At 43.8% G+C, this 13,505-nt stretch overlaps 2 protein-coding genes across 2 annotated transcripts in view; both read right to left on the reverse strand.

Moving 5' to 3' along the window:
* The window catches only part of spag9b (sperm associated antigen 9b), an 81,822-nt gene extending 76,991 nt beyond the window's left edge, over window positions 1-4,831 (reverse strand). Inside the window, exon 1 of the mRNA XM_076298235.1 lies at window positions 4,262-4,831. Within this exon, the coding sequence (XP_076154350.1) occupies window positions 4,262-4,561 (300 nt within the window). The 5' untranslated portion in view covers window positions 4,562-4,831. The remainder of the gene's footprint in view (window positions 1-4,261) is intronic.
* Window positions 4,832-5,551: 720 nt separating this feature from the next.
* On the reverse strand, window positions 5,552-13,359 carry daglb (diacylglycerol lipase, beta). The gene is made up of 15 exons (XM_076298236.1): window positions 12,702-13,359; window positions 12,293-12,444; window positions 12,012-12,186; window positions 11,334-11,598; window positions 10,687-10,809; window positions 10,030-10,157; window positions 9,482-9,608; window positions 9,079-9,162; window positions 8,863-8,940; window positions 8,684-8,764; window positions 8,338-8,465; window positions 7,827-7,895; window positions 7,447-7,519; window positions 6,935-7,182; window positions 5,552-6,416 (listed from the first exon to the last, which is right to left on the reverse strand). Exons 1-15 carry the CDS (start codon window positions 12,794-12,796, stop codon window positions 6,221-6,223), a joined length of 2,022 nt encoding a protein of 673 aa, XP_076154351.1. The 5' UTR covers window positions 12,797-13,359; the 3' UTR covers window positions 5,552-6,220.
* Between the last annotated feature and the right edge of the window lie 146 nt (window positions 13,360-13,505).

Genomic DNA, 13,505 nt, shown 5'->3' on the forward strand with positions numbered 1-13,505 from the left:
CACAAACAACTGCCACACATACCAACGGTCATGACAACCCCTGGGCATGTTGTATCTCAGGCTGAAGAGAATCACACAAGACACAAAATTAAAACCACAGCGAGAGTCACATGGCACTAACCATTAGCAAAAGACCTGCAAAATGTCTGTTTATTTCAGAGTTCACTGAACAATGTTGAAAGTCTCTGTTTGCTTTCCTAAGCCTGTCTGTTTTTTTTTTTTTTTTTTTTCATGGCGGGAGTTGAATACTTCAAACCATTTTATACACATCTTCTCTTAAACATGCTCACTTAGCATTTAAAACATTACAAAAGGTGTGCAGAACACACCCGCAGGACGTGAACGTTATAATCCATTCTGCCAAGCCACACCTACATCAGTCTTCACCTGTAGAAGCAGGTGAGCTACACAACGTGCCAAACCATACACAAACAAGGACCCGCCAATGGGGCAGCCTCATAGAAATCACAACGGCTGGGTGTGCCCACATAACACCTCTCTTCGCCAAGGACACCACTTTCACTGATGCACGAGTAGGGATGGTGTGATACTGAAATGTGCTGGTAAAACTATGCTGGTAAATAAATTTGCCTGGATGCATGCTCGAAAGGCAACAACGGGTTCAGTTCAGCATTCCCAACAATTGAATGGCTCATGCTTATCCAAAAGTGCACATTCCTGCAAAGGTGGTTTATTATTTCTATTCATTACACAGATGTAAAAAGTTAATAAATAAGGAGGTCAATAATACCAAAACAAAATAACTGGTTTACAAAAACAGTGCCACTGTATTCAGCATGCAAGAAAACAGCCCCAATACTGTGCTGTAGAGTGATGTTTGGGCCTACGGAGTTTTTCCTTTCCCCCAATGAGCTCATCAGTCCTATGTTTATTTGGGCCAAATTTGCTAAAACATACTGTTTGACCCTAAATGGCAACTGTACCTAGGAAGCAGAAGGGAAATTGACACATTGACACAGGCACATCACGTTTGCCAGGCTACCTAATGTTAAGTATGAAATAAACGTTCAATTGAGCTTTTATCATTATTAGGGATGAGCTGAAACGGACGGCCTCGTAGGTGTGCCACGGGTCATGGGTCAAGGCAGCTGGTCCTGTGCAGCTAAACCAGTCCAAGCAGCAGGCGCCTTGAATAGGTCTCGCCTCTCAGCCGGTCACTCAGCAAGGTGAGGCCTCCCACCTGTGCTGCGGTGAATGATCCTCTCCACACGGATTCAGTCACAGACACACTTCCAGACTAGACTGGGCTTTAGTGAATGGCTGCTTGTTACGTTTTTTTTTTTTTTTTGCCTGGCAGAGAATGTTATCTGACAGATGAACAAAGTGACTGTACAGTGAGAGGTGGGGGCCTTGCTAACTGTTCCATTAGGATAAAGAAAGAAAGAAAGAAAAAAAGAAAGAAAGAAAGAAAGAAAGAAAGAAAGAAGAGAGTGTGCGTGGCAGATGTCTCTTTTTTTCTTTCTATCCCAACTGCTAGGAACAGCAGTTAGGCCTATAAAACTATTTATGGGTAACTGATCCCAAAATGCTGGCACTGGTGAACAGTTAACAAAAAAGTAGGCCTACACATAGCAGCATATGCATCCAACAAATTAGTTAATTAAATAAAGTATGGGGGGGGGGGGGGTAGCGTGAAAGAATAGATGCTACAAAAGAGGAATCACTTTAGTGGTAATTTTTCCCCAGATTAAATACGAAACTCTCTGGTCCAGCGATGGCCTACCCAATGAGCCATGGATAGGCACCCCAGCAGACAGCGAACAAGCAAATATTGGTCCCACTCTTGCAGTCCCGGCTGCCAGCCCTGAAATAGTCTCTGGCTGAGTGTGTGATGTGAAGGAAACCTGGCAGTGGCGATGGAGCATAATACCACAGGAGGCTCTCAGGCCTGGGAAAACTATTCCATTACTGTGAGAAGAACTCGACTTGTAAAAATGAGTTGCCAGTGTAAAAAAGAGTTTGATTTCGATAGGAAGGCATTAAGCAAAGACACGGGGAAACCCCTTTCACACGACTACTAGCGTTCACAGTCTATTCTAGTATTTGGATGCTTTTAACAGACAATCCACAGAAAAAGTGAAGTTGAACTGTGGTTCATCAAGGTCGGCTCGCTGTCAGCAAGTGTAGTTCTCTTTATATGAGAATTACAGTACAGTGCTCTCGGGCAATTCACATCCCAGATGGTCAAAGTCTCCACAACAGTAGTCTGTCATCTGGTCCTACTTCTTGTGGTTTGGAGCATTTTCGGGGGTTGAATGTGATCCACTTCAGTCTGTCGAGAGGAACAGTGGGGAACTGGAGTCTGCAGCAACACAGCTGCACTTGACTGGCCCCAATATTCTCCCTTGACAGGGAGAGGAGCATTCTACTAAACTCAAGCATTCTGAAACGGTCATGAGTGGTACTGTAAAACCCCTTACACAAAATAAGGGGAAATAAGGCTAAGGCTCGAGTGCTATTACTTCACTGAAAATGTCGATAAGGTTTTCTTCATTGGGAGAGACCAAATAACCTTGATGACTCCAGAGATTGCACAAGGTGTGATGCTCACTTGTCAGTAAGTAATACATGTCAAATGAAATTATGTGTGACATCCTAATTAGGCCTACTGAGCATTTACGGCTGCATTGTTGTTCGCTGAGCATGGTGCTAGATTGCCAACACTTTACCAGACTAAACAGTGAAGTCAGCTCTGTCTGGCAATAACCTGATAATTAAAGATGGGTCATGGAGAGCAGATTTCTTAAGGCCTATAGATTACGGACTGATATGTGTCCGTCTGATATCGCCGGAGAAACCTACTCTAACAATACTACTGTCTGCTTTCAAATGTGTAATTTAGTAGTAGTAGCCTATACATTATCTGTATTTTAAGACTAGAAAAGGTCACTCCGACCTCAGACTCAGTGCTGTTAGTGAGTATTATTGTTCAGTAATATTATCTTTACAGACACAGGAAGAGCAGACTAGACTACGTGTCTGTTTAAAAACTAACAACTGTTTTAAAAGACATCCTTTTACACCATGCTCTTGATGGTGAAAAGTCATTGGGCACTGAGGTTGTTTGGCACATAAACTGACGTTTCAGATCTTATGGCGCCCAGACATGACAGACAACTGGAAACAATGAATATAGCTTTGGCACAATGTCCCTATACTGTACTTCTTAATGACCAGTCATTTAAAAACGTACACAACTGTTATAAAGAAACCATCAAATCTGGTCAATATGACAACTGGTGATACGTTAATAATATGCCTGATGCATCGGAGACGGAAAGGGTGATGTTTTCAATTCTGGCAACACCCGTCAACAGAAAAATGCTGTGGATGAACACAGTGACTGCAGTCAATAGTAATTTGCAGCCTGAAGTTCCACGAAACATTTACACTCGCACATGACTAGCCCGCGAGCCACCAGAGGCATCCCGTGCCTCGGTGTTGTTTCACCAATAAATTACAAGATAATTCGGTTGGCAAAGGATGTACTATATTTGAGAGAATGTAAGTAAGAAACGTTTTTTTTTATTTTATTTTTTAACAAAGCTGGCCTTCAAATACGTTTGGCACTAATATCATTGCGCGTAACCAACCTGTTGATTCTTTTGCGCAATAACGGCATTTTCCATCTGTATCACACCCACATTAAACAAATGTGTGGTGCGGTTATAGTCTCTGGCGAGCATTTTAGATAAGTAAATTTGACAGTTCACACTTGGTTGAGTGGATGAGACGCCAAGACAACCCATTATTGTGGAGTAACTAACGTTACGTTACATTTTACGCACCAAGTGAGAAAGACCATAAGCCAGGGCGGTCTGACAGACTGCAAAATATCATAAGTTACTTTATTACCTTAATTGATTAATCACTCTCTGGAATTGACCCTGATATCAGCACTCAAATATACTTTGCATTACAAATAGTGGGAGATGCATTGTTGGCAAGTGCATCACTCAACAGGTTACCAGCATCAGTAGACCCAAGTTAACTTGCAACATCAAGGGTGGAGTAAACAATTGGACACACGTAAGCAATGCATTGCACTGTTAACTTATTATAATGTCTTTTATGCAGCTACTGCTAACTTACTAGCAACGGACTGAGGCTCCACAGCACATTTCTTCTGCAAGATGACTTAAAGCTGTTAAGCCTGCAAACGTGGAACGTGTGTGGCCTGGCTTATTAACGGCTTCATGTCAGTCTACCAAATCAATAGTTTTAAAACTGTCAAACCCACCTCTTCAACGCCTTTTCTCAAAGCTTTCTCGCGTTCGTACTGAGTCACAAGTTGCTCGTTGTCTTCTTTCAGCAGTTCCAGCTCGACTTCGTGCTCCTGGTTCTCAGCGAACACCGCGTCCAAGTTTTCCAGGACTGCGACAACGAGGGGCATTAGTTCCTTCACAACGTCCTCATCGTACTTTCCTATCAGTCGTTCGAACTCTCGATAGATTGAACTGGCCAGACCAGAAACCCGCTCGGACATCATCGCCGAGGAGCCAGAGTCATCCTGGTAGAGGGCTCCGTCGTCCAACTCCATATCTCCACTTCACTCTGCCAGCTAGCTATGAAAATATAGCTAGCTGCTGCGCTAGCTACTTAAGATAGCTAGCTAGCTCGCCCGCTAACTTAACCACCTTATGATTACTGAGCGAAAAGCTTCGACACGAAACGTTAAAACTTATGTACATCTACTTGGATATAAATAACTAAAAAATTAACACTAAGTTTAAGCACTCAAAGTCTGTGTCCTGCAGGATCCGCTGCCTGACACAGAGTAGTATTTCCTTTCCAATGCAACTCCAGTTGTTCCAAGTGAAGTAGTCCCAACATAAGAGTTGTTGATGAGCCGTCACATGGTGACGTCACGCTCTAAAAGCGGGATGGGAGGGAACGAACGGAGCGAAATGTAATCCGCGATTATGTATCAAAAATCATCACGTGGCGTTTTGTTCACTTAAGGAATTGTTTTAGAAATACATTCAGTTTAGGTTTCATAGAAACTAGAATATATATACATGTCCAGGAATATATATATACCTGTATCAATATTATACTATTTATACTTTTTAATAAGGGACCTGCAAAAAGACTGAAGCCAATTTTAATAACCATTCTGATATAATTACTTAACCTATTATGAATGATACAGGATCCTCAGTAAAGACATCCTTGATTCATCCTTGATTTCAGCCCAATAGAAGTAAATCAGAAAGCCACCTGTTTGCAGGCATGGCAGACAGCTGGAACTGAATTAAACAGGATATCTTCCTCTTTATAGAATTGCAATTGACTTCCCTCTCTCAGCTGTAAGCCACCACATGTCAAAATATGACCTCACCACAATACCAGTGTATAACATGCTTCTGCCCACCTTCTAGTGCTGAAAATCACAACCACCTGTTACTTTTTCACATCACATGTGAAGGTCAGGCAGTTGATGCTTCCACAGCAATGTTATTCAAGGCCCTTGGCCATTCTAAAGATGTGCAGTTGAACACTAAAGGTTTGTATAAATACAACACTCATACAGTATTCACAGTGTATTTAATGGTTTCAAAAAATCCACCGCAATGGGCACAATACGGATGAGTTAATACACAAATGGCATGGTTATGGGCTGTCCTGGAAAGCGCTACAATGTTTTCATGCTAAATAAATGCTTTGATAACATGCATTCCCACGGCATTCTAACTGACTGCAGAGAGAAAAATAAGTATGAAATGGCTTGACATTGCTCCTTCAGATCACCACAGGATTCCTGGTGACTTGATTTTGACAGTTATGCATAGGCACTAATCACCCTGATTCTTCAAAAGTCCCAGACAAAGATCAAAACAGACAATCAGGAACTCAATGGATGATGTGTTCTATTTGCTTACACATTTTCTTTTCCACCTTTCTTTAAACATTCCTCAAAACGTCAAAAATGTATGATATATGTACACACAATTTCTTTATAGCCAAAAACAGCAATGCTCTCTGAATACTGTACAATTCCAATCACTGACACAAGAATGTCCAAGGGATCCCCCTAAAAATGGGATAAATAAATTAATAAATTATTCACGCGACAGACATACACTATAAAAAAAAAAAAGATACAGCATTGAACAGCTCCCAAACATGTCCTGAATGTAACTCCAATTGAAAAGTTTGAGGCGGTGATTTGGCAGAGCGGAACTGGGGAGTTGGGATGTCAGATGACGTTGAGGTGGCTGTTGCTCATGGAGGAAGGGCAGAGCAAGAACGCCCGCTCGCTGCCCAGGCTCTGGAGTGCCCGCAGCACCACGTCCGGCATGTGGTCGGCCAGCATCCGTGGGCTGATCAGGACGCTGCGGAAGGCCATCTCGTTGGACCACTCCGCCCGGTACCTCACCTGGGAGAAGCAGGATCTGTGTGGGGGACACACGGCATGAGCAAGAGTGGCACTTTCACTTTTTTTGGTCGTCCAAAAGTTGAGCACTAGTTGTACTTAAACTATGTGCATCTATACAGACCACATTAACTTTGTTTGTAATAGGAGTTATTCTTATGAATTTAAGTGCATGACTATATATGTTCAATATCATTCAATATATGTTTTATGTATTAATGTACCTATGAGTGCACTGTAAAATATGACTTACGTGTGGGTGTATATACATTAAAATACTTCACATATGTGGTTCTGCATCTGCACACGCTCGTTGGTGTGTGTGCGTACATGAATGTACATAGAGTGTGCACATGTATGCGTACGTGTGTATGCGTGTGTGTGTGCGTGCGTGCGCCTGCGTGCGTGTGTGTGTGTGTGTGTGTGTGTGTGTGTGTGTGTGTGTGTGTGTGTGTGTGTGTGTGTGTGCGTGCGTATGCCTGCGCGTGTGTGTGTGTGTGTGTGTGTGTGTGTGTGTGTGTACACATTCCGGCTGACCTGCGCGTGGGCCCTTCCTCTGTGACGTGCAGCACGCGGCCCGGCAGGTAGAGGGGCAGGTGCGTGGCGTGCGTGGGCGAGTCGTCCGACGCCAGGCTCTGGTAGGAGGCCGAGCTGCGCACCAGCAGGCTCTCCTCCCCCAGCAGCGGCGCGCTGAGCTCCTCCTCGCGGTTCTCTAGCTCCGTGGGGAAGTCGTCGGGCTCGCCGCCAAACACCTCGTACCAGCAGCCGTGCAGCAGGATGCGGTACTGAGAGGGAGAGGGAGTGCAGGGAACGTGTAGGAGGTACGCAAAAGGGGCCATGTTACAAAAATGGGTCTTTCATAATATACTGAGACACAGGAATGTTGCACAATTTCTGAGACATCCAGGTGTAGGGAAAGTACTTGAACACGTGAAGTAATGTAACATTTCCAAATGACAAAAGCAGAGTAGATTTCTGGAGATCTATGAAATAAAAAATATTTCTACAACTAAATCTATGTTGATATATACTTCATACATTTGAATTACCTTGGGTTTATTGCAATTAGAGACCATTTTTAGTATTCTCTTCTTCAAGTCTTCCATGTTGGGTAAACTTAACCTATCAGATGACAGACAAGAGAGACACACTGATGGATGCAGTTCACAACAGACAGACATCACCACTGCAGATAACAGGAGTAAGCCTGCGGAGGACAGCCCTCATTACCTCACCTCCACATAATAGAAAAGTGCTAAAAATAACTCTTCCATTACACCCACGGTTAAGAATAGCAGCTTCTGTTCAGTGCATTTAGCTTCCTTTCCCATTTAAATCCCACTTGGGCACATTCTCCCACTGGAGTCCCCCCTGTCCTCATTCTACATCCTGCCGATGTGCCCTGCACGCTGTTGAGATAGGTCCTTACCGAGGGACGAGGTCCTTCCCGAGCACCACAGACACCACAAACTCCTTAGAGTAGTCAGCCAGAGCTTTGCTGTGAAAGAACAGTGGTTGATTGATTAAGACAAACGTCAACTGTACCATCATAAAGAAAATCTTATTCTTGCGATTCCACATTGCCGCTGCCTTATTGCTATTCTCCTTAATGTAGTCTTACCAACATGTTAAATTGTTCACTGCTCATTTTTAACTATTGTATTGTTTTTATAATGTATGTCTCTTTGGACAAAAGCGTCTGCCAAATCCCATAAACATAATCATATATACTGCATAGTACTACAACAAACAGCCAGAGCAGGAACTAAAAGTACACAACATAGGCTTACATTATTTTTATAGTTTGTAGCAGAGCTGCTGCAAATAAAGTATAAGTTCAAACAGCGGCGTTTCAAATATTAATCGGCCTAGTTTCATCATCTAGAAACGTTTTCAGTTCTCTTGGCAGTGTTCTTCGGACCCTTAATGCAACACGTTACCTCATGAGGCCCCCTGGTGGTGAGAAGGCGTAGCACTGCAGCGTGGGATACATGTTGCGCAGTAGTACGGCCAGGATGGCGGCAGTGCCAGCGCCCAGGCTGTGACCGGTGATGACCAGCCTGTACTCCTACACCGGGGAGATGAGGCATGCAATCATGAGTTATCATGACTCAACCACATCTCTGCTTAACATATCACTCTGCAAATGGACAACACTAACTACAACACATTTCATTAGAAACAATGACATTTAATAGAAACACCACACGGCCAAGTACATATTGTGACAGCATTGTTTGTATTTATAAATGAAGGTTGTACAAAAATGAAGGTTGTAGTTCTTACAGGTGCAATCGAGAAAGCCTGCCTCAGAATCCCATCGTTGACAAGCCTCTTATAAATGTAGTGGGCTGCCTGAGAAATTCCCTAAATGATGGATAGAGTTAAATAAACATTATAAATTCACACACTAACAGCACCTCAACAAGGAAAAGTAAAGTGCATCATGCTTTAGAGATACATACCTTGTGTGCATAGCTAGCCCCTGACACACCCTCGATAGGCAGGTTCTCACATTCCGCTGAGAGATCCGTTAACACGTCCTGCACACAGAAATCTTTAGTAATAATGCTGAAGAACAACTTGTCAAACTTAAGGGCATAATCAAACGGAGTGGCAATTCCATTACAAGTACACTACAAGTACATTACAACACTGACAGGGAAAGGAGCAGAGCTTACTTTTAGTGACAAGGTTCCCCTCACAGCCACCAAAACTGATTCCTTTTTATGATCAAGGGCAACAAAGAAAGGGATCTCGTAGATCTGTAAAACAGCACAGAGCATTCTCTTTAAAAACAATGCCTCTTTACAATGACAAGCTATGGCAAATTAACAAAACGCAATGGCTTGATTTCTAGGAGCTTCAAACTTCTCCACACGTAAATTCAGTTATATCTCTGAGCAGTCAGGAATGATCATGTTGTGGCCAGGTCAATGAGGGGATAGGGCTAGACTGATACCGTGGACAGAATAGCGGTATTGTCTTTTCTTGTGCCTGTGTGTGTGTGTGTGTGTGTGTGTGTGTGTGTGTGTGTGTGTGTGTGTGTGTGTGTGTGTGTGTGTGTGCGCGCACTGGAGTGACCTGGTTGTGGAAGCTGATGTGGATGAAGTCTCGGTACTGCAGGCCCGTGGTCTGGAGGATGGAGGTGAAGTGGCAGCCAAGGCTGTCGCCCCCCACAATGTCATACTGACTGCTACGGCTCCGACAGCTGAAACACAACACCAACTCATCCTTACTCAGCAGAACCGCGCAGGAAGCACTGTTACCTAATCCTGTGTAAGCGGGCTGCCTACTAGAACCCTGTTTCTTCTGACAGAACAATACATGACAATAAACGCTAGTAACAATGCACACAGATTAAGACTATACAGTATAGGTTTGTCTTTGTTCAATAACAGCTCACTTTTACTCAAATATAGTGCATCTGTCAAGACAGAGACAGAGTGAAACGGAGTGAAGGTCACGGAGAAAGACAAAAAGAGAGGCAAAATCAGTTAGTAAAGCCTTAACAGTGTAATCCAAAGTGAGTGTGCTTCTGCTTTGCTGCATAAATAGTATTTAACTATAATATGGCATAAAACAGGGGGTGCTCTACTTTTAATAGCTGCTTGATGCCCTGGCTCTCTTACCAGTCACCACTGAGTTTGCAGACGCCAGTGAGTGGGTTGGAGTAGACATACATGGGCCATCCATACGCCGCTACCGCAAACAACATGCAGTGGGTGGCTCTCTCCAGCTCCACCTCCAGATCTTCCCTCTGAGAGAGAGAGAGAGAGAGAGAGAAAAAGAGAGAGGGAGAGGGAGAGAGAGAGAGAGAGAGAGAGAGAGAGAGAGAGAGAGCATTTTGTGACTTTTATGGGCAGAACACACACATGCGGTCTCATAGGGTTGCTGATGGCCTTCTCTCGCAGGCGGTCTTAATTGGGTCAGTGATCTCACAAATCACAGAAAATCCAATCACAGAAATGTTGTCTGTAAACACACCATCATATCAGTTTGGTTGCCCTGAGCTGCCCTGCATGGCCAGCACCCATCTCACACAAACACTGGCAGCTTGGGCACCCCCCCCCCCCCCCCCCCCCTTTTTTCTGACATTTTATAAATCAAACAACTATTTGATTAATTTCATCAGTTTGTGTTGTTTCCTTTTTTATTTAATACACAATATGTGTTAAAAATAACACCACTTGCGATGTTTTTTTTTTTAACACATCTCTCTGTCCCGATAGGGACAACACAATTTTGTTTTAAGAGTGTGATTTTGGATACTATGTGAATATACTCACTATTGGGGAGGAGGGGCTGTGGGCCAGCACATCGTCAGGGTCCCTGCACTGCTCCATCTTATCCTGCTCCTGATGCAGCAGGGCCAGGCCAGCAGCGATGTCACTGGGCACCAGGTCTGTGTCCTGCACACACATTCACAAGCATCACAGCCATGACAGACCACAGGTTGGGCTTCTAGAATACACCGCTAGGTATTTTTTACACCTCATGTAGACAAGAGTCAGGTTTATCACAGTAACAGGATCCTGTTCTTCAGGAAGATTCATTCTATTACTTTTTTTCCCATTCCATTCACTTCAATTCACCTAGTGTATTATTTCTTTGCGAATGTGTGTATAAAAACTGTCTTCACTTTACGAAAACAGGTCACATTATCTCTAGACAGTTGCTTTAAAGCTCAGTTATGTCAAGACATACATTTTTTTTCATACTATAGAAATAGAAAGAAATATACACTAAATCCTACCCTCTTTTTATAAGTAAATCCATCAGCATACTAGGGCAGCAATTCATAACATTATTACTATTCTAAACCCTATTTATCAACTCAGCATCTTAAATTAGCTGTGCTTTAAGCAGTTAAGCAACAACAACTGTTACAAGTGGCACTGGACACCAGGGAATGGCCACCGGGTGCGCCGCATACCGAAAAGAAGCCGCTGACGAGCTGGGCGATGCCGCTGAAGGCGGCGCGATGCGAGTCGTCCTGCGGCAGGCAGCAGCAGAGCAGGCGCAGGCGGCTCTCCCACACGCGCACGGCCAGCGAGCGCGCTCGTGACAGGAACTGGGACGACTCGCTGCTCTCCAGGTCGCGCAAGCCCTGCGGCTCGGCCATCACTGCCTGCCGCGGTGCGCCCATCGGGTCAAACACCACCAGCACACCCACCACCGTGAAGAAGATGATGACCCAGCTGCGCCAAGACACAAAGATGGAAAAAGTGGGGGAAAAGAGAAGGAATTGAAACAGGCAGGACGGATACATTAGCCAACACATACTTCCCCTACAACTTCAGTTTTAAGGACTAATTCAGTGCCAGTTGCAACACGAAAGAAGAAGGCTAAAGGGGGTGTGAGCATTGAGTCTGTAGTTGTCTGTACAGCATCAACTTTGACCTTAAAGGGCCCTATAAACAGTAATCTGCTCAGTAATCCTTTCCAACATGTTGACGTCAGCCGAGATCAAAGAACTACTTGACATCAAATGTAAATGAATATTTTTGTTATGGGAACACAGCAATGGCAAAAATGTTCTCCTGCATCAAATGTAAATGAATATTTTTGTTATGGGAACACAGCAATGGCGAAAAGGTTCTCCTGCACATACCTCGAAATAACTGCACCAATGACAGCTCCAACAGCGGCAGGGTCGCATCCTCCACTGTCATCATTCACCCAGACAGCTCCGAGACAAGCCCAGATGAACTCGGGGATGTACAAAACGGCCCGAAAATACACCAAGGCTGGCATGGAGCGACGAGGACCAGGATTCATTATGGTGCCTTACGAAGGATGAGGGAAACGAACAAAATGCATAGCAATTAGCACCATTTCATTAAGCAAAGTAACTATACTAGCTACTAGATAACAAGTGGTGCTACTGCCTACCTCGTGCGCTGACATAAACAATCGCACAGAGTGAAAAGATGATGACAGCAAGGAGCACAAGCAGAACAACGAGGTAACTATGAAGGACTGTGCCTCCCCCACAATCAAAGTGTCCCTTATGGATGGTGTACAAAACGAACGTGCCAATCCACCTGAAATAAAAAGTGGTATTATGCATAGTGGTATTTAATAACTGGAATAATAAATAACACAGAAGTTGTCTAGAAGACTCAGAAATAGTGGCTGATAATCACTTCCGCTGATACATGTCAGTAGCATCAACTTATAACCAACGTATCTTTGCAACATTATATCCACAGGGTGGATAACAATGACAGTCAGGGAAGAAGCGTGTTTCTTGTCAGGCTAACATGTTGACAGAAATGAACTATGTGGGCTTTAAACTTACCATATTGTTCGGACGAATAACTCAAAAGCTCCAGGGAAAACAAGGTCATCACTGGCAATACCCCATCGCCGACCAAACACAACCATTCCAGGCATGTTGACAACGTTTCTGTCAAATGCTCCAAATGATAGTAAGGAGTATTGCGAAATCTAGCCACCACCCATCCAAATAGGGATATGGTCCCTTGCCAATGTCCTGCTAATGTATTTAACTAGCTATGGCTAACGTTACCTCGCAAAGCTGACGTTCTATAACATGCTATCTAGCGAATTCGTTACATTCATTTGAATAGATTGTCCTGACGAACATCAATCCTACAACTAAAGTGAAGATTATAACGCTTTACATGTTAAACACTAGATTTCTGCGAATTTGCACAGCTACATCACACAACACAGAAGGCTGCCAGCTAGCTAGTTAGCTGTTTTGTTAGGTTTCGTTAGCCCGCCGCTAGCTAAATCGATGTGGCAGCCTGTCAGCTGTCAGGCATTTCATTGTTGTCAGTCTGCGGTCTACGCTTGATCATCCCGAGTTTAAGACATGTTATAATCTATGTAGCGGTCACGGAACGAATCTGGCAAATTTTCAGTCCGGGAGGACTATGTTTAAATATGATCTTGCTGACTTGGACCGTCTGACATCACGACTGTTTTCTTTCTGGTTGTGTGCACTTACTCAGAGTTCCGTCAGACTTTAATGGCTTGCACAGTCGTTCCCCCTGATCTTTTGCATCCCATTCTCACAGCATTGAGCGCCTGCCAGTTATTTGAAAACAAGCAAAAATGTACATGTCTCCAAATATAA

Source organism: Alosa pseudoharengus, unplaced genomic scaffold (assembly GCF_046254945.1).
Source record: "Alosa pseudoharengus isolate Yale_2024_CS ecotype anadromous, Long Island Sound unplaced genomic scaffold, YU_APseudo_1.1 YU_APseudo_1.1_scf_21, whole genome shotgun sequence".
Lineage (NCBI taxonomy): Eukaryota > Metazoa > Chordata > Actinopteri > Clupeiformes > Clupeidae > Alosa > Alosa pseudoharengus.

What these genes read in the sequence shown, in the direction of transcription:
- daglb (XM_076298236.1), bottom strand. Translation starts at nt 12,796, where the DNA reads ATGCCTGGAATGGTTGTGTTTGGTCGGCGATGGGGTATTGCCAGTGAT. An exon ending in ACAGCCCCTCCTCCCCAATA is followed by an intron (nt 10,158 to 10,686) that starts GTGAGTATATTC and finishes TCTCTCTCTCAG; the next exon opens with AGGGAAGATCTGGAGGTGGA. An exon ending in AGGCTTTCTCGATTGCACCT is followed by an intron (nt 8,466 to 8,683) that starts GTAAGAACTACA and finishes TCCCCGGTGTAG; the next exon opens with GAGTACAGGCTGGTCATCAC.